This window comes from Scyliorhinus canicula, chromosome 10 (assembly GCF_902713615.1).
Source record: "Scyliorhinus canicula chromosome 10, sScyCan1.1, whole genome shotgun sequence".
NCBI classification, from domain to species: Eukaryota; Metazoa; Chordata; class Chondrichthyes; order Carcharhiniformes; family Scyliorhinidae; genus Scyliorhinus; species Scyliorhinus canicula.
This window is the reverse complement of record NC_052155.1, coordinates 66007566-66031865: the sequence shown is the minus strand read 5'-3', so window position 1 is coordinate 66031865 and position 24300 is coordinate 66007566. Positions and strand designations below refer to the sequence as shown.

General features: G+C 44.5%; 1 protein-coding gene across 2 annotated transcripts in view; it reads right to left on the bottom strand.

The window, feature by feature from the left end:
• Positions 1-24300, bottom strand: part of LOC119972429 (matrix metalloproteinase-16-like) — a 320314-nt gene that overhangs the window by 78759 nt on the left and 217255 nt on the right. For both annotated transcript variants that reach the window (XM_038809101.1, XM_038809102.1), the window contains one exon: positions 23770-23987. In XM_038809101.1, coding sequence (XP_038665029.1) covers positions 23770-23987 — 218 coding nt within the window. The remainder of the gene's footprint in view (positions 1-23769; positions 23988-24300) is intronic.

The window sequence follows — 24300 nt, the reverse complement described above, 5'->3', positions numbered from 1 at the left end:
TGCAGATACATTATCACGTGCTACTGCACATGAAGATATGATTCCAGATCTTGTGCAGGTGATAGAAGCTCAACTGACATGCTAACTGACATGCTAGCTGACACAACCTGTTTCTGATGTCAAATTAAGATTAATTAAAGAAACTGCAAAGGATGAAGTTTTTCAGTGACTGATGGATGGCCAAATGCAGCTGTTCCAACTTCAGAAGTGTTAAAGATGACCTCTCTGTGGTAAATGGATTTTTAGTCAAGCTGGATAGAATAGTAATTCCTACAAAATTGAGAAGACAGATTCTTACCCAGATCCATGAAGGACACCAGGGTATTGAGAAATGTAAGCGACATGCGAGTCAATCCGTGTATTGGCCTGGCATCAATTCAGACATTGAAAATTATGTTTCTGAATGTGACATTTGTCAAAGGAACCAGTCTGCTCAACAGAAAGAAAAATTCACAATGATGGATATTGTTACAATACCATGGACTCAAGTGGGAATAGATGTTTTCTACTTTCAAGACAAAGACTGTCTCATTATTATTGACTGTTACTCAAATTATCCAGACGTTATTAACCTTACATAATTGAGTTTGCAATCAGTCATCAAGGCAACTAAAAATGTTTTTTATAGAAATAGGATACGATTGATTGTTTCGACAGTTGGGAATAGACTGAGTTTTCTCAGTGCTATAATTTTTTTTTTACATAGAATTTACAGTGCAGAAGGACGCCATTCGGCCCACCGGCTCTTGGAAAGAGCACCGTACCCCCTACCCAAGGTCAACACCTCCACCCTATCCCCATAACTCAGTAACTCCACCCAACACTAAGGGCAATTTTGGACACTAAGGGCAATTTATCATGGGCAATCCACCTAACCTGCACATCTTTGGACTGTGGGAGGAAACCGGAGCACCTGGAGGAAACCCACGCACACACGGGGAGGATGTGCAGACTCCACACAGACAGTGACCCAAGCCGGAAACGAACCTGGGACCCTGGAGCTGTGAAGCGTTTGTGCTATCCACAATGCTACCGTGCTGCCCTTCAATCATGTGACGTCAAACCCTTTTTATCCCCATTCCAATGGGATGGCTGAGGTGTGGGCATCGTGAAGAAATTGTTGAAGAAAGCATATGAGGCACGACAAGATTTGTTTGCTAGCTTTATTAACTTATCGAGCTACTCCCTTATCGACAGGTCTCTCACCAGCACAACGTCTTATGAACAAATAGCTGGGTACTACATTATCAAGCCGAACTATACCAAATCTTTATGATAAACCAATTGTAAGCAAATTGAGTCAGCGACAGCAAACTCAAAGCTTGTTTTGCAACAAGTCAGCCAAACAGCAGATTTGACTAGTTCCAGGAGATTGTGAACATGTACAAGATCCAACAGGTGGATGGTCCTGCACTGCTTGTGTTTTAAGTCAGGCAGCTCCACATTCCTGTCTTGTCAAAACATCGATATATAGGAGAAGTCATCATGCATTGCTGAAGGTGAAGCAACCTCCAACTCCAATTCAACATCCAATTAAGCCTCAGCAGTTATTTTTCAACAGTAGGTTTCCTGGATATTTGTTAAAACTGAGTACTTCATCATCTGATGCTCATGCACAGTGGTTAGCACTGTGGCTTTACAGCGCCAGGGTCCCGGGTTCAATTCCCGGCTTGGGCCACTGTCTGTACGGAGTCTCTCCCCGTGTCTGTGTGGATTCCCTCTGGGTGCTCCGGTTTCCTCCCACAAGTCCCGAAAGACGTGCTGTTAAGTAATTTGGACATTCTGAATTCTCCCTCAGGAGAACAGGCGCCGGAATGCGGCGACTAGGGGCTTTTCACAGTAACTTCATTGCAGTGTTAATGTAAGCCTACTTGTGACAATAAAGATTATTATTATTACAAATATCAATCAGGAGTTGGAAAATTCTGACTCACTGACAATTGATTTGAGAAAATCGACGCGATCAAGAAAGAAAACTGATTGTCTCAATTTATGAACTGTAAAACACTCATATAAGTCGTGTCACTTTTAATGACGTTCATTGTTGTATGTTTCCCATACACTATGTATATTTGAATGCAAGTTCACATTTTTCAAAGAAAGGGGTATGTCACAATATGTGGATATTGTAATGCACATAAAGAGTTGATGTAATGTCACTACTCTAGTCACTAGATGGTGCTAGATCGACCGTAAAAATATCACATACCTCCTTGACTTCCAAGAGAGAGTGGGAGAGAGCAGGAGAGAGCAAGAGAAGGAGAGACAGAATAGATTCACGGCTTGTGTCACTGTCTGTGCGGAGCCTGCACATTCTCCCTGTGTGTGCGTGGGTTTCCTCCGGGTACTCCGGTTTCCTCCCACAGTCCAAAGATGTGCGGGTGAGGTGGATTGGCCATGCTAAATTGCCCATAGTGTCCAAAATAGCCCTTAGTGTTGGGTGGGGTTGCTGGGTTGTGGGGATAGGGTGGAGGTGTGGACCTTGGGTGGGGTGCTCTTTCCAGGAGCTGGTGCAGACTCGAAGGGCCGAATGGCCTCCTTCTGCACTGTAAATTCTATGATAAGGTGTGAGATTGTTTAACTGATAGCAGAGTTTAGTATTGTCGATGTGTAGTGTAATCTTTATTTAACTAATTCCTTTGTAATATGTTCAAATCTAATTCAGTGTGGTGCAATAAATTAGCTTTCTTTGTTAAACTGTTTGCTGTTCTTTGTCAACACTACAGCCTTCACTATCCTTAAAGATCAATAACAAAGAACACAACAGGATATACCTGGGGAGGCTGGTAGATGCCGGGAGCTGGTTAGATCTGGCGTCAGCATGGTTAAGTGGGTTCTTAAACACACATAGTCATGCGAGACTGGGTCCTCCCCTGGGGAGGCTGGTAGATGCCAGGAGCCGGTAAGATCTGGCATCAGCACGGTTGAATGGGTTCTTAAACCCACTTAGCCACGTGAGACCGGGTAATGGCAGGACCCAGATCGTGATGCCTCACAAGATCTAGTTAAGATATCGTGAGAAGTACCAGCTGTTGATAAGCCAGGGGGAAGCCTCTCCCAGCACCTACTGGCCGTGGCGCACCCCAGTTTAGCGAGCATTGTGAAGTTCTCATTATGTCTGAAAATGACCCCTATTCCCTTAACATGTCAACATGTGAGCCTAAAAATACATATGACTTCAAGATCTGTTATTTTATTTGTATAAGAAAGAAATGGCATGCAATAACACTTTCCCAGAAAGGATGGAGGAAGTGAACTCAAATCTCAAGAATGTTCAGAATTCATGTTGCAGAATAGAATCATACCAACAGTGAAAATAAATGCGCATTTCTATATCACACTACACTTCGAAACCCAATTTTTGGGCAACAGTGTCTTGTGATGAATCTCCAGCTCTATCACTCCAGCCAGGCTCTGCATGCTTTTGCTGCAGGCTACATTAGCACAGGGAAAGGCTGTTAAAATTAAACAGAATCAAATTCACAATTTGCCATCATGAATCAAGGAGACAAGCAACTGCCGGCAAGTTAATAATGCCAACCATTGTATGTTAATTGGAGTATGAAAGACTTAAACACAACAAAATATGCAAATTTGTTCCGCAACATGTATTAGCACTTCATAATAGATAGAAAGGAAGAACAAGTTCACGAGGGGATTTTGCACCAGTCTATTAGATAATTCACAAATGATGCGGCTCTGTAGCACAGTTGTTAGAACTGCTGCCTCACAGCGCCAGGGACCTGGGTTCAATTCCAGCCTCGCGTGATTGTCTGGGTGGAGTTTGCACATTCTCCTCATGTCTGCGTGGGCTTCCTCTGGGTGCTCCGGTTTCCCCCCACAATCCGAAGATGTGTGGGTTAGGTGGATTGGTCAAGCTAAATTGCCCGTACTGTCCCAAAGATTAGGTGGGGTTATAGGGTTACAGGGATAGGGCAGGGGAGTGGGCCTTGGTCGGGTGCTCATTCAGACGGTCAGTGTTGACTCAATGGGCCGAATGCCCTCCTTCTGCACTGCAGGGTTTCTATGATTCTATGAATGCTGTGTATTTCCCAAACTATATAGAAGTTATTTTTTTAAATAAATTTAGAGTACCCAATTCTTTTCTTTTCCAATTAAGGGCAATTTAGCATGGCCAATTCACCTACCATGCACATCTTTTGGGTTGTGGTGGGGCGAAACCCACGCAAACACGGGAAGAATGTGTAAACTCCACACAGGCAGTGACCCAGGGCTGGGATCGAACCTGGGATCTCGGCGCCGTGAGGCAGCAGAGCTAACCACTGCGCCACCGTGCTGCCCTTATACAAGTTATTTTTGATGTCAGATTCCCTCACATTCATATTTTAAACTGGAATGTCAAGCACACGTCAAACTTTGATTGATGCTTGACAATTCTTTTCAAACATTAATTTCTTGGCACAAATCTACTATCCCTGTTCAGAGAAAGATTTTAATACTTAAAGTATCTAAAAATCTACATGCTGAAATACTTTTAGTCAGTAAAGTGCTTTAAAGTCCGAGTGTTACTAACCAGTGCTCAAAAAGATTATTATTGTTATTATATCCCTGGAATGGCCAGTAATTGGTTATTTTGGAAACCTTGCTGTAGTTAAATTGTTCTGCAGTTTATACAGTCACTAATGTACAAATCTTGTTTTTCTTACTGCAGATATTCTGATGAATCTGCAACCCCTCTACTCCAGCTCCAGGGCGGCACGGTGGCACAGTGGTTAGCACTGCTGCCTCACAGCGCCAGGGACCCTGGTTCAATTTCGGCCTCGGGTGACTCTCAGTGTGGAGTTTGCACATTTTCCCCGTGTCAGCGTAGGTTTCTTCCGAATGCTCCGGTTTCCTCCCACAGTCCAAAGTTCTAAATTGTCCCTTAGTGTCCAAATATGTGTAGGTTCGGTTCAGGGATTATTTGGAAAGGACAGGGATATGGGCTTGGGTGGAGTGCCCTTTCAGGGGACGTTGCAGACTCGATGGGCACTATAGGGATCCAATGATTTGTGTACAAGATGACATACAACATAGAACATACATTGCAGAAGGAAGCCATTCGGCCCATCGAGTCTGCACCGACCCACGTAAGCCCTCACTTCCACCCTATCCCCGTAACCCAATAACCCCTCCTAACCTGTTTGGTCACTAAGGGCAATTTATCATGGCCAATCTACCTAACCTGCACGTCTTTGGTCTGTGGGAGAAAACCGGAGCACCGGTAGGAAACCCACGCAGACACGGGGAGAACGTGCAGACTCCACAGAGACAGTGACCCAGTGGGGAATCAAACCTCGGACCCTGGCACTGTGAAGCCACAGTGTCAACTCAGTTAGTCGGCAGGAATAATGTTGCCCGTCGGCGTTCCTACTGGCATTTACCGCCATACTTTTGAAACTGAGTTGAAATCCTGGAGGCAGTTCCCATGGCGTCACGTTGGCAGGGCAGGTTCAGAATGAACCCACCCCACCAGCAACCTCGGCCTTCAAGAGTTCAGGGCACTCTTTTTAAAGGGCACCCAGTTAAAAACAGAGATCCCCCCCCACCCCCGCCCCCATGAAAATGGAGACCGCCCCTCCCCCCCAGAAAATGGAGAATTCACATTCTCCCGTACATGGGGAACTACATCCCTTTCATGGACAATAGGACCCTCAGCACTCCCCCACACGAGCTCCCCAACGCAAGGCTTCTCTGGGTACTACCCTCTGGCGATTGCCAGGCATTGCTATTGGTACTACCTCCCCAATGGTTTCCCCAACTTTCATGACGGGAACCCCAATACGCCATAGATAGGGGGCAGATTTATGCACCCAAACCTCTGCTTTTCAGCTCATTAATGCACCAATGAGGAGCTTGTCAAAATTTGTGACCATGCAGGGATTTGTCTGCCTTCCCAGTTTCCTCATGGGCTTGAAGATCCTGGCGCCACATTTAAAAAGCAGCCACACCACAGATATTGACTCACCGCAGTCCTGTTGTGTTGTGAACGTCTGCATTACCGTGGTGCCCCAACGTACCAAACCCTCAGCGCCATGGTTCAGCAAGGTTCCCCTGGGAATTCTCCTCCAACCCTTCCAGGGAAGACATGAGTTCCTCTTTCCGAGGAATGGAAGCAGGAGGTGCCCCTATGTCTAGAGGAGAGTAGATAGATGATAGAATGCACCTGCTCCAGAGCAGGAGTCCTTTAGAAAGCCAGGGCCATCCAGACCCCAGGCCTCCAGAGGACATCTGCCAAACATGGCATGGCAGTCAGCAGGCTGCCTCCACTTTCACTGCGGATGTCGGGGCTGCACCTAGACGCAGTGGTCGAGTGATAAAATTAAGAAGATTTGAATGCACTTTGATGGTGCGGGTGTTCATTATTTACTATTATAAATATATTTTAGATTTATCTCTCTCCAAGACGCAGGCATTAATGGTCAGTCAATGTGATGCAAATGCCGCTGTTCCTTTGAGGGTCCCAAATGACTGACATCCCACAATTATCTTCCATCGTGTGCCTCACGTTTCATTAGACTCACTGCAGTGAATCACCTTTAGTTCCACATCTGCGATATGGACAAAAGGCACTTCCTACATGAAAATGATGGTTGGGAAATACACATGGAAGCCTTGCACATGAGGTACACATTATGTGACCTCATGCGAATTGTTCACGGAAGCTTAGTGCTGTTGCACAGAAATCTGTAATTTGTGGATGTTTTAAGTATTTGTCACGATAAACGTTAGAGTCTTTTGCCAAGCGAACTTTGCAATGGTGTTTATTTTAGGATTGTGAGGTTTTAGGACAAGTAGTATTCCTTGTCGAGCACCATTTCCTTTTCATGCCTCCCTGTACTGTTATTTCATGACAATTTTTAAAGACTGAACTCCATTTTTAGTTCCCACTCTCCTCATGCATAACCCTGACAAATGGAAATTGGTTCCACTTGGTGACATTTGGAATGTCTACTGGATGAGAGGAAGTGTGTGCTTTCAGGGGTGTGTGCTCATCATGAGAAAGTTGTCCAATTACACGTGAGGATGCCACTTTGTTCCAGAATGACTGCTTAGCAGTATTTCTCGGAATCCTCTGTTAAGACTCAGAACACAAATCGATATGGAATTTCTTGCATGACTGTGCACTCATTGACTTAGGCTTCACAGAAAGGATTTGCCTTTGTGAGATGGACAATGTCAAGGACTGTAATGGTATGAAAGTGATGTGCCAGCACATCTCAAGTGCTCAGCAGGATCGATGAAGGGAATAAGTTATTAACTGCTGTGTCAAAACTGACTGGGCCACGTCTTTCCCAGATGCCAAGGGAATGCTGGATGTAGACTTGGTAGGCTTCCGATGAATGCACAGCCATGAGTCTTTGTGAATAGTCACATGATGGTCCTGCTGAGCCACTCTCTGTGAGGACAATCCTTGCTCCGCCACTTGCTCCGCCAATCCCAGTCAACACGCAACAATGGCGCTGAGAAGACCGGCCCTGAGGTTCGGTGATGAGGACCTAGGGAGGCTCCTAGACGCAGTGGAGGCCAGGAGAGATGTTCCCCCCGTGGCTCACCCGGAGGGTTAGAGTGAGCCACAGGGCAGCCAGTGCTGCTTGGGACGAGGTGGCAATGGATGTAACTTCCATTTCCCCACAGCCTCAAGGCGCTCAAACGCAGCCTGGGGCTATTCTCCTATTACGCCCAGTGGGTCCCCAACTATGCCCGCCCACTTATCAAGGCCACGATATTCCTCCTGCCGGCTGAGGCCCGCTCGGCCTTCAGCCGCATCAAGGCAGATACTGCCAAAGCCGCGATGCACACGGTAGACGAGTCCATCCCTTTTCAGGTAGAGAGCGATGTGTCAGATGTCGCCCTGGCTGCCACCCTCAACCAGGCGGGCAGGCCAGTTGCCTTCTTTTCGAGAACCCTCCACGCCTCCGAGATTCGACACTCCGCTGTCGAAAAGCCATATGGTGATAATTGTTTCTCGTCACGCATAAGTGAGATCCTGATTTGGTCTACAGGAGCGGCGGATTGCATTGAAAACTGATACTTGTTCTCGTTTTCGGCCTCTTCCGCTATTCATCGGCCTTGTTTCCCTCGAGCGAGAGCGTAACGAGGCTGGAGAATCGCATCCATTATGTCTTGGGACTCAAAATCAAGATGCGGCCTCCGTACTAATCATGCATGAGAGTTTGGAGTTTGGAGAGATGGCGCTGTCTGGACATGGCTCTGTTTCCGGTGGTCAAGCGATAACCATTGATGATGTATTTCCTCTTAGAGCTGCCCTGCTAAGCAGCTGTTACATTGGCGTGTGTGCATCGGTGTGTGCAATAACATTACTATGTCTTGGGGGCTGTCATGGCCACTGACTTGTTGCTGCCTTGGTTGAAGGAATTGCACTATGTGTAGTTGCTTCAGGGTATGTGTGAGTAGAATCCTAATCACAGTCCACAGCATCTACATGTTCCCTAGGCTACAGAACCTTCCAAGAATGACTCCATTGCTAGGATTGAAGGTGGCTTATTTTGCCTCTGAGATTATTGTGAGACTGATGACCTTTTGTGATAGTCTGATGTTGACAATGAATGTGTTGTTGTGTCCCCTGCGTCGAAGTCTGAAGAGAACTGCGATCGTGAAAACTCTTCTTCACCTTATTCCTCCTGAAATCTTGTAGCCAGGAGGTTACTATGTGCATCATGCCCATGTTATTGCATCCTCATGTGGCTCATTTGAATCCTCACTCTCTTCATATAAATCCCCTTCCAAGTCCTCCTTCTCCTCCTAAGAGATGTCTGGATCCTCCATGTTTCTCTGTGGCGACACATCCCTGCTTTGTTGCGCAAGGTTGTGCAGGGCATAGCAAACAATGATGATGGGGGACACTCTCTGCAGTGAGCATTGGAGAGCTCAGCCTGACCAGCCCAAGCATTTGAAATGTATCTTTAACAGGACAATAGTCTGCTCTATTAAAGACCAGATTGCTGAATGTGCAGTATTGTATCTCTCCTCAGATGTACTCTGTGGCTGTCAAACCGGGGTCATTACCATGTCCTCTGGGGGTACCCCTCATCACCGAGGAGCCAACTCTGCCACTGAGCTTCCTCAAATACCTTGAGCACCTTGGAGAGACTCAAAATGTAGGAATATGTAGGACCCAGCACAAACTTGCTGGATCTGCTTTCTCTGGTAACAAATTAGCTGAATGTCCAGAATGAAATCCTTTTCTATTAATTGATCCCACAGGCGGCTGTAAGGGCTCTGGAGACCATATGTGCGCATTGTAGGAAGCCTGAGATTGTAACAAATCCAACAGCTTGCTTCATCCATGTGGAACTGCACATAACGGTGAGCTTTATTGAAAAGGACATCCTTTGTGTATTTGTGTGTCGCTCATCTCCATTCATAAGCTGCATCTTTTGTCAACTCTTAGTCACACTGACGAGGATGCCTCTCCTCTTGTCAGCAGTTGGGTCTTCCTGGAGCCTCGCTGGCTCTTGCCAAAATGAGCTGTGTCAAAATGCGATGGGTCCTCATTCTAATTATAACGATCAAGAAGGCAGCATTGCCTGCAGTCCGCATTCTCCACTCCTCTTGTGTCTGTGTATGGATTCAACTGAGCAATTGATGGTGGTTCTCGTGGAATAGCTTTCCTCCATGTACAAGGCAGGAATGCAGACTCCAGACTTTCTCAGTCTGCACCTCACATACTAAGGCCACTCCTTGCAGGCTGCTATCTTCCTGGAGGACGAGAAGTGGCTGATCATTCCCCTCAGATGTGACTGCGCATTCACAATCCGGGTCTTAATTAGGGTCAAAAGACCCACGTTCTGAGAACCAGTCAGTCTCCAGCGGTCTTGACTATGACTACTGATATCCAATCCTTGCACTTATGTTTCAAATTTAGAATACCCAATTATTTTTTTTCCAATTAAGGGGCAATTTAGCTTGGCCAATCCACCTACAGTGCACATCTTTGGGTATAAACCCACGCAGACATGGGGAGAATGTGCAAACTCCACACGGACAGTGAGCCAGAGCCGAGATTCAAACCCGGGTCCTCAGCGCCGTAGTTCCAGTGCAAACCCCTGCACCACGTGCTGCCCTCCATTCCTTGCACTTATGCCATGACTGCAAATGTTGTGCTTTCAATGCCATGACCAGTGCACTGGGAATATGCAGGCTTGTACACCCCCTGCTGCTTCTGCGCAGTGTAAGGATCCTCCTGTTTAAACCTTGTTTTCCCTGCGTATTCCTTTTATTTTTCGTCATTTTGGCTTTCAGAATTTTTGTACCTGGACAATTACTGGGACCTGCACCTTTAAGATGGACTTCACCTTTAATTTTAAAAAGGAATCCAGCAGTATATGTTGACATCGGTGATGACTTATCTTAATGGACTTCGATGGCAGGCATAATGCGGTTTTATTTCCCCGCGTCTTGACTAACACTCAATGCTGATTGGTGGTGATCATCTCGGAACGTTCCTTACTTTGTAAGACCCCGTGTTTGCTTTCAGTTTTCGTTTTGATCATGAAACTAGAGGGCCATGATTCTGATCTCTCTCCAAAGGCCTGAAGAAAAGGCCTTTCTCTCTGTGAGACCTGCAGGAAAATCCAGTCCAGCACCAGCTTCTGGCAGGGTGGGTTGTTTGAAAAACCTTTTTAAGGCTGACAGTTTATCTGGTGGAGGTTTTCTGCCGAGATACCTCACGAGGGGGCAACCTCCATGAGTGAATGTATCTAGATTTGTTGCCCGAGACAGTCTGATGGACGACAACCCAGAGAGCCAGCGAACACCGTTGCTCACGTTACAAACGAGCACCGCGCCGTCAGGTGCAAAGTGTTGAAGAGGTCGATGTCAAACGGTGCATGCCTCGCAAATCTTGATTACGGCGCACCTTCGTGCAGATGTCCAGTAGAATCAAACCCAGTCGTGTACAAAGTCTGTGACCCATTAACATTTCAGCAGGGGCTATCCCAGTTACTGCATGTGGCGTGGTCCTGTACGAGAATAAAAATCTTGTAAGTCTTATGTCCATCGAGCCAGACGTCAGTATCTTGAGCCTCCGTTTAACCGTCAGTCCACCCGCTCTGCCAAACCATTCGAGGCTGTATTGTATGAGGTGGTGCAGATGTGGCGAATCTCATTGCTTTGTAAAGTTTGAAGTTCAACTCCCGTACCGGCCTCCCGAACAGGCGCTGAAATGTGTCGACTAGGGGCTTTTCACAGTAACTTCATTGAAGCCTACTTGTGACAAAAAGCTATTATTATTATTATTATTATTAAGTGGCAAATTCCTTGCTCGTGAAAGAGGCCCCGTTATCGGTCACAAGTATCTCAGGGATTCCATGGGTGGATAAAGAAATGCGCAATCGCTCGATGGTCACTCTGGTCGTATCAACGCAGAACATCGAACCCAAGAAGGGACTGGTGAAATCAGCATTGCCATGTGAGAGTACCTTGAAGAAATGGGTGTTTAAGAAATGTACCTTTAAGAAATTAATGTTTTTCAGTGATGTCAGAGTGTGGGTGGAGCTGGGCTGTCTGTCAGCTTTTCACTTTCGTTTTAGGCTGTTTGCTGCAGAGTGTGTTTTAGTTTTGTCTTCAGTGTTCGAGCTGAAGCCGGAAGCAGGTATACTGTTGTTCTCTCTACCATGAAAAGATTATCTCTTAATCATTTGGTGAATACAGAATTATAAATGTTTTCAGTAGTGAATGTAAACCTGATGTGCTTCTGTTAAAAGGTGTTTCTTTTGTCTTCTGGATGTTGTTTGGGAAGTTATTAACGATTACTTAGTGTTGTATTCTTTGGGAGTTGTATTTGAATTAATGGTTGTTAAGATGTTCACTATATGTTTTAAAAAGTTTAACTTGAGTTCATAGAATAAACATTGTTAAAACATCCTCTGCAGTGTCGGTTGTGACGATCCTTCACACGATTCCCTCGCCCTTCGCTGGGACAACAATCCTTGCGCCTCACAGGAGGATTGCAACGTCCAAGATCAGCTCTGGCAATTTTGAGAAGAAAGCCTTCATCTCCTCTGGTAGCCGTAATTGCTGCCCATCGTCTTGCACCAAATGTCATACCATGGCAAGTACAGGGTTGGTTTGCGTCCAGTCACAAAGACAGAGGCAGTGACGGGCAAGGAGTCCATGAAGTTCAGGACAGCAATTACCTCGTCTGCCATAGGGAGGTTTGTGGATTCGATCTGCAGGGGAGAATGGCTCACCACATTCACAATCTGGGTCCCTGGGCGGTGCTGAAAAGAGTATTCATAAGCTGCGAATAACAAAGCCCAGTGCTAGGTCCTTGCAGATTCTATTGGCGGGATTGCCTTGTCTTCATGGAACAAGCCTGGCAATAGCAAGTGATCGGTGACAATAAAAAAAAACCTTTTAAACTCTCATATGGAGAACTCTAGTCTTATTTCAGTGAGGCTGATAGTTCATCTGGTGGAGGCAAGTCAGAATTAAACAGACCTGAGGTGGATCTTCTGTGTGAAGGTCCAGGTTAATACAAGTTAAAGTGACTCCCCAAAGGGGATCACACAGCCTGAGAATCCTGCCTGAATGTTCTAGCCAGAAGAACTTATTTAGCAATCTAACTGGTGGTTTCAACACTTCGCGTCCTGGGAAGATAGCTGGCTACAACGATTTCAATATCAGCGACAAAGATATTCACCTCTCTTTCTACCATTTTAATCCTGATCATTTTACCCCTTTCTCTTGTGTGTGTCTGTCTGGTGTTTTTGGTAGAGGATGGGATGGTAAAGGGGCGAGTAGTAGATTAGCTGGCTAGTATTGTACTATAATTATTGCATGTCTTATCTCAATCTCTCTTGTTATAAATAATCAATTATTGTGTATTGCTTACAAATCTGGTGCCTGTAAGTCATTGGAGCAGTCAAGGGCCAAAAATCTCAGAACCTTTTAACAAATTATTGGTTAATTCACTTGTGTTGGAACTCTGGGGCCTGTTGGAATTGACCATGCACTAGCCCAGGGTATCGTAACTGCAGCAAGTGTGACCATTTATTTTTTGACCCTACATGCATTCTGACATGTCCCTCTAAGAATCAGATGTCAATTAGGACTATATGCAACGCAGCACTTAAACTTAATCAGTTGTTGCCTGAATGTGCACCATTACTGAAGGAGCCAAGCTCATTAATTGTTCATTAAGACCCTTTGAGTCCAGCACTCAGCTGAGCCAAGCTCTTCAATGTTTGAGCAGGACAGCTTTAGGGTGCCTCTTCAATCGGCAAAATATTACTGATTAAAAAACTGTATATCGCAGCCTTGAACATATTTAACGATCCAGCATCTGCACCCTCTGCAGTAAAGAATTGCACAGATTCACAACCCTCTTGAGAAGAAATCCCCCCTCACTGTGAGATTATGCCATCTGGTCCCAGACTCTCCCACATGTGGAAACAACCACTGAGCATCTACCGTGTCAAGCCCGCTGAGAATCCTATATATCTCAATAAGGTCACTCTCATTCTTCTGAACTCCAATGAATATAGGCCCAATCTACCGAATGGCCAGAATTCTCAGGTCATTGCGATTCACTTTTCCGCCGGCGGGAACCTGACATTTTCCATCATGCCAGATTTCATGCTCCCGCTTGCTACAATTCATTCCGCTGGTGGGAGCAGAGAATTCCGCCCCACATAACTGACCTGAGGCTGCAAAGGGAGACGTGAAAAAATTCAAATATCTGCCACAGAGAACAAAGAGTTATTTTGCCCAGAGATCTTCCAGTCCAGCGAGATTTTACATTTTTGGGGTGGCACGGTGGCACAGTGGTTAGCACTGATGCCTCACACCACCAGGGTCCTGGGTTCAATTCCAGCAGCAGGTGACTGTCTTGTGTAAAGTGTGTACGTACTCCCAGTGTCTGTGTAGGTTTCCTCCCACAGTCCAAAGATGTGCAGGTTAGATGGATGGCCATGATATATTACCCATTAGTGTCTTGTAGGCTTAGGGGGATAGATCAGCATAGATAGGGTACTCTTTCAGAGGGTCGGTGCAGACTTGATGGGCTGAATGGCCTCCTTCTGCGCTGTGGGGTTTCCATGATTTATTTAAGTACCAGCACATTAAATAATGCATTTTTACAATAAAAACAAATTTTTGGGGGGCAGCATGGTAGCACAAGTGGATAGCGCTGTGTCTTCACAGCGCCAGGGTCCCAGGTTCGATTCCCCGCTGGGTTACTGTCTGTGCAGAGTCTGCACGTTCTCCCCGTGTGTGCGTGGGTTTCCTCCAGGTGCTCCGGTTTCCTCCCACAGTCCAAAGACGTGCAGGTCAGGTGGATTGGCCATGCTAAACTGCCCTTAGTGACCAAAAAGATTAGGAGCAGTTACTGGATGGTTAAGGGGATAGGGTGGAGTGAGGGCTTAAGTGGGTTGGCGCAGAGTCGATGGGCCGAATGGCCTCCTTCTGCACTGTATGTTCTATGTTCTAATTCTTTCAAATGAAGATATAACTTACTGTCCTAACTTACACTTCAGTGAGAAGTAAGTGAAAATGCAAAAGGTTTTGCGCAGCATCAGACTACTGTAAATAAGCATGATGTTTGGTATTTCCTTGTGAAAATTTTGCTTTTAATCTAACATCTAAATTATACAGGTTATGGAGAGATACATTTGGTGCAAAGTTAACAATTATCGTAGCTGGTAGAAATGACCATCTGTAATTGTGAGATACAGTATTTAATTAGATATCAATGACACTCAGAGCCTGCATGGACCAGCTGGCAGATGTGTTCGCGGGTATCTTTCACCTGTCCCTATTCCACTCCGAGGTCCCCACCTGCTTCAAGAAGATCATACCGGTGCCAAAGAAGAACGTGCCTCAATGACTACAGTTCAGTGGCCCTGACATCAATCGTAATGAAGTGCTTCGAGAAGTTGGTCATGAATATGTTACTCCCAGAACGCCTATATCCACTGCAATTCGCATACCGCTGCAACCAGTCCACAGCAGACGCCATCTCCCTGGCCCTACACTCATCCCAAGAGCTCCTTCCCAATGAGGATTCCCAATAACTCATCCCAATAAGGACTCCTACATCAGCTCCTATTGACTGACTACAGCTCTGCTTTCAACACCATAATCTCAGCCAAGCTCATAGCAAAGCTCAAAGACCTAGGACTTGGCTCTTCACTCTGCAACTAGATCCTCGACTTTCTGACCCACAGACCACAATTAATAAGAATAAACAACATCACCTCCTCCACAATAATCCTCAATACCGGGGCCCCGCAAGGCTGCATACTTAGCCCCCTACAATACTCCCTGTACGCACACGACTGCGTGGTAAAATTTGATTCCAACTCCATCGACAAGTTTGCCGACGACATGACCATAGTGGGTCGGATCTCGAATGACGACGAATCAGAATACAGGAGGGAGATAGGGAAACTAGTGGAGAGAACCTAGTGGAGTGGTGTAACGACAACAATATATCCCTCAATGCCAGCAAAACTAAAGAGCTGGTCATTGACTTCAAGAAGCAAAGTACTGTACACTCCCTTTTCTGCATCAATGGGGCCGAGGTGGAGATGGTTGACAGCTTCAAATTCCAAGGTGTGCACATCACCAAAAATTTGTCCTAGTCCACCCATGTCGACACTACCACCAAGAAAGCACACCAGCACCTATATTTCCTCAGGAAAGTGACTTTTACCAACTTTTACAGATGCACAATAGAAAGCATCCTATCTGGCTGCATCACAGCCTGGTATGGCAACTGCTCGGCCCAAGACCGCAAGAAACTACAGAAAGTCGTGAACACAGCCCAGTCCATGACACAAACCTGCCTCCCATCCATTGACTCTACCTACACCTCCCGTTGCCTGGGGAAAGCGGGCTGCATAATCAAAGACCCCTTCCACCCAGCTTACTAATTCTTCCAACTTCTTCCATCAGACAGGAGATACAAACGTCTGAGAACATGCAGGAACAGATTAAAAAACTGCTTCTTCCCCGCTATTACCAGTCTCCAAAACGACTTTCTTTAGGACTGACCTGATTAATACTACACTCCTGTATACTTCACTCGATGCCTGTGTCTATGTATTTACATTGTGGACCTTGTGTTACCCTTTTATGTATTTTCTTTTTAGTTTATTTTCTCCTATGTACGAAATGACCTGCTCGCCCAAAAATACTTTTCAGTGTACCTCGGTACACGTGACAATAAACAAATCCATAAACAAATGCATCCATCCATGCTGAATGCCACCATTCAGTGCTGAACATTAATAATGGGTTTTGTGGGGCAGCATGGTGGCGCAGTGGTTAGTATTGCTGCCTCACGGTGCCGAGGTCCCAGGTTCGATCCCGGCTCTGGGTCATTGTCTGTGTGGAGTCTGCACATTTTCCCCATGTTTGCATGGGTTTCACTCCCACAACCCAAAGATGTGCAGCGTAGGTGGATTTGCCATGCTAAATTGCCCCTTAATTGGCAAAAATGAATTGGGTACTCTAAATTTATAATAAAAAATAAATAAATAATGGGTTTTGTTCAGCTGGCTTTACAGCAAAACCGAATGTGCCACAGGGATATGCAGGTAAAATCTAACAACAGACTCTTGGGGCTTTAACTCATTTTTTAGAGACTGCTGTGAATAGTTGCTCCACCTGAAGGTCAGCACCTCCACTGTCAGGTCAACCCTCAACACCTTAATAAAATAGATTTACTGATGATTTAAGAACAAATTCTGCTGTGTAATTTGAGGAATTGACCATTTATGACCCATTTGGACACCACAGGGCATTGTTGCAAACAGTAACTAGTGTGAAATGTCATCTGTTAAAACCAGGAAAGAATTAGTGTGGGAGGTTGTTTAACCAAGGATGCTTGGATGCCAAAATTGAGTTTTTATTATTTGTTTAGTAGCTCAGGCTGTGTAAATGACCAGAAATACAGGTGGATTTAGGTGGTGTCAATGAGAGTGCACTTTGGTTGTGTTTGATTTGTGAATTTAAGGTATTACTCCTGTTCTCATAGAATCATAGAAAATAGAAGTAGTAGACTATTCGTCCCTTTGAGCTTGCTCCGCCATTCTTTACGATCATGGTAGATCATCAAGTTCTTCCTCCATAGACAGATTTTTAAGAAATGCTGACAAAAAACTTTCCTTTCATCGGTCCTGCTGCTTCTGATGAATCCTTTGCATGCTCATTGACACCTAGGGCAGGATTCTCCGACCACCCCGCCAGGGTCGGAGAATCGCCGGGGGGGCGCGAGAATCCCGCCGTTCTGACGCTGACTGCCGAGCGGCCACCCGTTCCAGGCCAGTCCCGCTGGCGTGAAATGGACATGGTCCATCCTGGCGGGACCTGGCTTGTCGGCCGTCTAGCGGAGTCCTCGGGGGGGGGGATCTGGCCCCACCGATCTGCGAGCGGGCCTGTGCCGTGGGGCACTCTTTCCCTCCGCACCGGCTTCTGCCAGGCTCCGACCTGGCTGGCGCAGGGAAGAAAGCCCCTGCGTATGCGCAGGAAACACGTTGGCGATTCTGCGCATGCGCCAGAGCACGCTGGCAGTCCTGTGCAGCCAGCCGGCGGAGGCCCTTCAGCGCCGGTTGGCGCGGCGTCAACCCCTCCAGCGCCGGCATTGCCCCTGGAAGTGCGGAGGATTCCGCAACTTCCGGGCGGCCTGATGCCGGAATGGTTCACGCCGCTCTTGGCTCCGGTACGGGCAGCCCCGCCAATTCCGGGAGAATCCCAGCCCTAATTTCGCTAAGTGAATCTGAAACAGGAGCCAGGATTCTAACATACATAAGGATTAACACTGCTGGTTTCAGGGGCTGTTAGGAACTTCTGAAATATAGGCCTAACACAACGATTGTTGGTCCCAGAAATTGGGCCTTTTACATGTACATGTCTAAAGCCATCTATAGTACAGGGATCAATGATCTATGCTTGTGTATTTGCTCACAACCACCACTGTGGTAACTGAGGCAGTGTGTGAGTCAGCAACTAATGACTGAGCCAAGGAGCTCTTATTATCAATAAAGACTAAAGAGATAATTATTCTGCCTCTCTAGGTGGGCAGTCTTCCTGCCAGGAGCACATACCAGAAACTCAGGCATGCACTGCACAACATTTCCATGCATTCATTTAAATTAATATATGTTCCCGGCAGGCAAGGCTGCCTGCCAGGACTGCTAAGCTAGAAAATTACTCATTAAGAATTGGTTTGAAAAGCAGCTTGAATTCTACACAATGTTTAAACAAAAAAACTGGCACATAATATAATAGCAAGAGGTGATATATAATGGTAATGGCGGTTGCCTGATAACTGGGAAAACACAAGACTTGCCTGTTCGAAGCATTTATATTTATATGGCACCTTATCCAACCTTTCAAGGACATTTTGAGGCACTTCTCACACAATGAATTCATTAAAGTGCATCTCCTGGGGGGCAAAAAATATAATTATAGAATGATACAGTACAGAAGGAGGCCATTCAGCCCATTGTATCTGTGCTGATGCCAATTAACTCCACCTCCTTACCTATTCTTCATACATCTGGAAATTCTCACCCTTCATTAGACCTCAGCTGGTACATTGTGTACACCTCTGGGCGCCACACTACAGGAAGGATGTGAATGCATTAAAAGGAGTTCAGGTGAGGTTTACAAAAATGGTTCCAAGGATGAGAAATTTCAGTTACGGGGATAGATTGGAGAGGTTGTGACTGTTCTCCTTGGGGGGGGGAGGAGGCTGAGAAGAGATTTGATGGAGATGTTCAAAATCATGATGGGGCTGGACAGAGTAGAAAGGGATACATTGTTCCCTCTCGTAAAAGGATCAAGGATAAGAGGGCACTGATTTGAAGTGCTTTGCAAAAGAAGTAAATGTGATGTGAGAAAAAACTTTTTCACACAATGAGTTGTTCGGGTCTGGAATGCACTGCCAGAAAGTGTGGTGGAGGCAGGTTCAAGAGGGCATTAAATGATTACTTGAATAGAAACAATGTGCAGGGGGTTTGGGGAAAAAGCAGGTACGATGGACCAAATGGTCTCCTTCTGCGTTGCAACAATTCTGAGGTTCTGTGATTCATCTAATTCCCTTTGGAAACATTTTATTAAATTTGCTTCCACCACCTTCTCAGACTGTACATTCCATTCCAGATAATAACTTACTGTATAATTATCTTTTCCTTATATTTAGGTTAGTATCCTTGCTTTTATAGTCTCGGCATTTATTTATAAAACCTAAAATTATGTCAATCTCTCGAACAGCCTTCTCAACTTTTTCCAGAATCTTCAGTGTACATACCATTCAGATCTCTCTGGACTTCCTTTAAAATTGTAGCATATATATTCCTCCCACCTCCAAAATGCAATACTTTGCGCATCTCATTGTATTATGGGCCATGATAGTATATCATGGAGTTCACCTGACCCACAACTTTTAATAGATTTTGGTTCTGAGGAGCACAAGGACACACTTTCCAGGTGTTATGCAACAGAGATCTAAAGTACTTTTAAACAAAACAATGTTTATTCTATGAATCCAGTTAACATTTTATAAACACACATTAAACATCTTATCAACTACCAACACAAATACCTCCCCCCCCAAGATACAGTACTCTATAGGTAACCCTTAGTAACTTTCCTAACAACATCCATAAGCCAAACACCCTTTTTACCTACAAAACAGTAGGTTTGCATTCCTTACAGAAACAGGTGTTACTTTGAAATTATCAAGTGCTCCAGAGACATTCTTTAGCATGCAGAGAGAGAGAGAGACCAAAATACACCCTCGGTTTGAATTCAGCTCCCCAACTGAAAGTCAAAAGTAAAACTCAGAGCCACAAACGGCTTCCAGCTCAAAACGAAAGTACAAAGCAGAGCCAGAGCCCAGCTCCACCCACACAATTACATCACTGCAGCCACTTGAGAAGACAAACATTTCTTAAAGTGACATTTCCATGACAATTGGTGCATTTCATTTGCATGTGCAGGCCCATTTCACCAATCCATACTATACCCCCCCTCACTGTTAAGTACATTTTTGAGTTTTGTGTCATCTACAAACTCTGAAATTATGCCCATTATATTGAAATCTATGTCAATAATATATATCAAAAAGAGCAGTTCCAACACCAATCCCTGGGGGACACCACTTCCCTCTTGTCTGAAAAATAACCATTCACCAACTGCTCTCTGCTCTCTGTCCTTCAGCCAATCATGCATCCATGCAGCAACTGTTGTTTTAACCTCATGGGCTTTTATTTTGCTAATAAGTCTATTATGTGTACTTTATCAAGCACCTTTACACAACATTACCGATACTAACCTCATCACCTCTCCTCATTACTTTGTTAAAGAAATCAATTAAATTAGATTAGCCAAACTCAGTTTGCCTTTCACAACTTTGTGCTGCGTTTCATTTATTAACCCAGTGGTTTTCCAAGTGTTAATTAATTTTGTACTGGATTGTTAGTTTCTCCATGACAAAGGTTAGGCTACCTGGCCTATAGTTGCCAAGTCCATCACACCCTCCATTTTGAATAGGGGTGTAACATTTGCCATCCTCCAGTCCTCTGGCACTACTTGCATATCGAAGGTAATTGATAAATTGTGGTGGGAGCATTCCACTTTCCATCCTTACTTCCCTTAGTAACCAGGATGTATCTCATCCAGGCCAGATGGTTTTCTACTTTGCATGCTACCTTTTAACTACCTCCATGCATCTATTTATATTTTACCCAATGACTCCATTACTTCCTCTTTTACTGTAAAATTTACAGACTCTTTTTCTTTATTGGAGACTGTTGCAATGGACCTATTCATTACTTCAGCTGTGCTCTTTGCCTCCACAAGAAAATCTCCTTTTTGATCCCAATAAGCCCTGACATTTCATTTACTACCCTTTTGTATATTTTATAAAATACTTTTGTTTTGCTTATATGTTGCCCGTAATCTATTCTCATTCACTCGCTTTTCTCTGTTTATTTCCTTTTACATTTCTTCTCTCTCTTTTTAAAAAATCAGTTTGTTTTTTTATTGAATTTATTTCATTTTAATCTCATCTCGGGAGTTTACATTTTAGATGCCTTTCCTTTCCCCCTCATTGAATGTGTATCCAAACTATCTCCTCTTGCATTACTCATTTGCTGCCTTACCTATCAATCATTTCATAGAATTTACAGTGCAGAAGGAGGCCATTCATCCCATCAAGTCTGACCCGGCTCTTGGAAAGAGCACCCTATTTAAGCCCACACCTCCGCCCTATCCCCGTAAACCAGTAACCCCAGCTAACCTTTTTTGGACACGAAGGACAATTTATCATGGCCAATCCACCTACCCCGCACATCTTTGGACTGTGGGAGGAAACCAGAGCACCCGGAGGAAACCCACGCGGATACGGGGAGAACGTGCAGACTCCACACAGACAGTGATCCAAGCCAGGAATTGAACCTGGGACTCTGGAGCTGTGAAGCAACTGTGCTAACCACTGTGCTGCCCAGAGCATTACATGCTCTGTGAAAGCCATTTTGTCTGGAGGGCTTCCTCAGAAAAGCATATTAACACTTACTCTGGTCTCTTCTGACTGCTGTGCCTCATTGACGATGCAGAACCTCATTGTCAGGTCGATAAAGACTTACCAAGATTTTTATTTAAGTTGGCAATGTGACGCCAATGACTCTTGTATGTTGGTTAAGCCCCTGCCTACCTGATGTGGGTGACCTACCCTGCCTGTCCGGTGGGTTAATCAGGTGGTGGAGGACATGCACATGTCAGAAACATGATGCAACGCGATGTAAACCACACATTCCAACCAAATTGTAAACTTACAGTTATTCAGGTCTGGCAGATAGGGTTAAAATACACCCTTAACGAATGGGCTTCTCCTATACTCGTTTCTCCCCTGGTCTCTGACTGGACTACAAGAATTATTCATCCAAATTCAGTACAGTTGAGGTCTAAAGTCAATCATGAACTCAAACAAGATCAATTTTGATTTTTCAGTAATTACCCAACTTGCCAAAGTTGATTGTTAATTACAACCTCTTACTTAAGCACAACAAAGCCACGACAAAATTCTGGAAAGTGTTCTGGACTAAGGACTTAAGTAGTCTCAAGACCAGTTCAGGTTTATCTAACAAGTGTACACAACATCTTCTCAAATCAAACTCTGCTAACTGATTGACCCAGTCAGCAGAATGTAGCAGTGTGTAGTTCCAATCCTGCAGGATAACTTTGTTATTTATTCGCTAAATTATGAAGAGCTGAAGAAAAATGAATAGCACAACAAATTATTCCTGGGCAGGCTGACGATGTATATCCCACTTGTTTTTTTACAGAAAGCTAATTCAGTCAGTCTTCCATGTATTTATACCTGTCCCTGAAAACACCGATGCTTCAGAAACTAGAGGTTGCATTTACAGAATTCAATACAACAGGGCCTGTACTTTCAACAGATTGCTGAGCCCCACTTCAGCACAGTTGGAAACATATTGTATGAACTGAGAATAATTAAATGAGCAAAATGATGTATAATAAAATAGTTAATTATGAAACTTATCTTTCTCCTAGCCATCTGGCCCCAATTGTAATGATTTGCTGTAACAATGTGCTGTCCAGCATCAAAACTATCAATCTACAAAATATGCACTCCTGCTGCTTTTAATGTGAAGATTCAGCTTTATAATGTACAGAAGCATGTGGAGCTACTTGAGTGAAAACAAATTTTAGATTAAACATTTAAAAGTTGTGCTCTCATTCTCTTCCTTTCAGGGTGGTCACGAAGCAATGTCAGAACTAAAATACTATGTGAAGGAAAATTAACACTTCTTAAATTATGAAAGTGGACTTATAATTTTAATAATAACAGCTGCCTGTATATTAAGTGCTGAGTATCATAGGCCTGGATGTTTGTGCAGTCGCGGAGACTCTGTATCATATCCAAATTGGCAGATGAACCCTGGTGTCGGTGGGACCCAAAGATCCTGCTGGTACGAACAGCCAGAAGGTTCTGGCCAATGTTTCTTATATGATTTTCAGATGGTATTAGTTTCCAACTTAGAAATCTCTCTCGTCTAAAAGAGAGCAAGATTGTGTGGAAGAAAAAAATGTATATTTAATGCAACATTTTAAAACCCACTCCAAAGTAACAAGAAAAAAAAATACACAATCTTTTCTCTCTGGAAGGAGATTTATTTGAGTAATAAATAAACAGTGTCAAAGAAGGCCACATCAATCTCCCAATATGCTCAGATGATCCTGGTCCCAGTTTTGGTTACACCATTTAGTTCTACTCATTCTTCCAACCACTCTCTCTTCAATATTGAAAATTAACCAGCAAGTGAGTGAAGTGCTCTCCATGCATTGAAGGGGAAAGATCCTTTACCAATTGTCTCAGTGGAAGGCAAAGTTGGTAATGTAACTTGATGTTGCATATTGACTTTCCACCACATGTAATGGCTTGAGGTCGATAGCTCCAATAGGATCAAAAGAAATTGCTCTTCTGGTTGAATCTATCAGTTAGCTCAGTTGGCTGGATGGCTGGCTCATGGTGGAAAGAGAAGCCAACAGTGCGGGTTCAATTCCCGTACCGGCTGATGTTATTCATGAAGGCCCTGCCTTCTCAACCTTGTCTGAGGTGTGATGGTCCTCAGGTCCTCAAAGGGGAGAACAGCCTTTGGCCCTGTGGGATTGTGGTGACATTTACATTTTTGATCACTGAGTGGAAAATCTGTTGCTCAAGTCTAAACTTAGATATATACACATTAATAATACTTGAACAACTCTTACCTTAAAAACAAACATTTCACCCCGTAAGATAGCCAGAGTGTTGAAATTGCCATCACAGATGTTAGGCTTGGCACCTGGAAAGGAAGGTTTATCCCTAGTCGGCGGTCGAGGAGGTCTTGGTTGTCTGCTAGGCTTTCTTGGATCAGATGGTGGATTGGAACGATGTGGTGGTACTGTAGGTAAAGGTTTTGTAGGATGTGTAATCTTATCTGGTGGACCTATTTAAAAGTGTGGACAGATACCTATTAAATCAAGAATAATAGCTACTTACTTTCAGATATTAAAATTTGGGTTAGATTTCCAACTTGCCATCTGAGTATAAAACTAGTATTGAAGAACATAACCTGTTATAGAGACAATCCATAAGACCATAAAACATAGGAACAGTATTAGATCATTTGGCCCATCGAGGCTGCTCTGCCATTCAATCATGACTAATATATTTCTCATTCGTATTCTCATTTTCATCCAATTATCCTTTTCACTGTTATCAATGGGAAACGTCAGTTTTATGCCTGAATGACAAGTTGA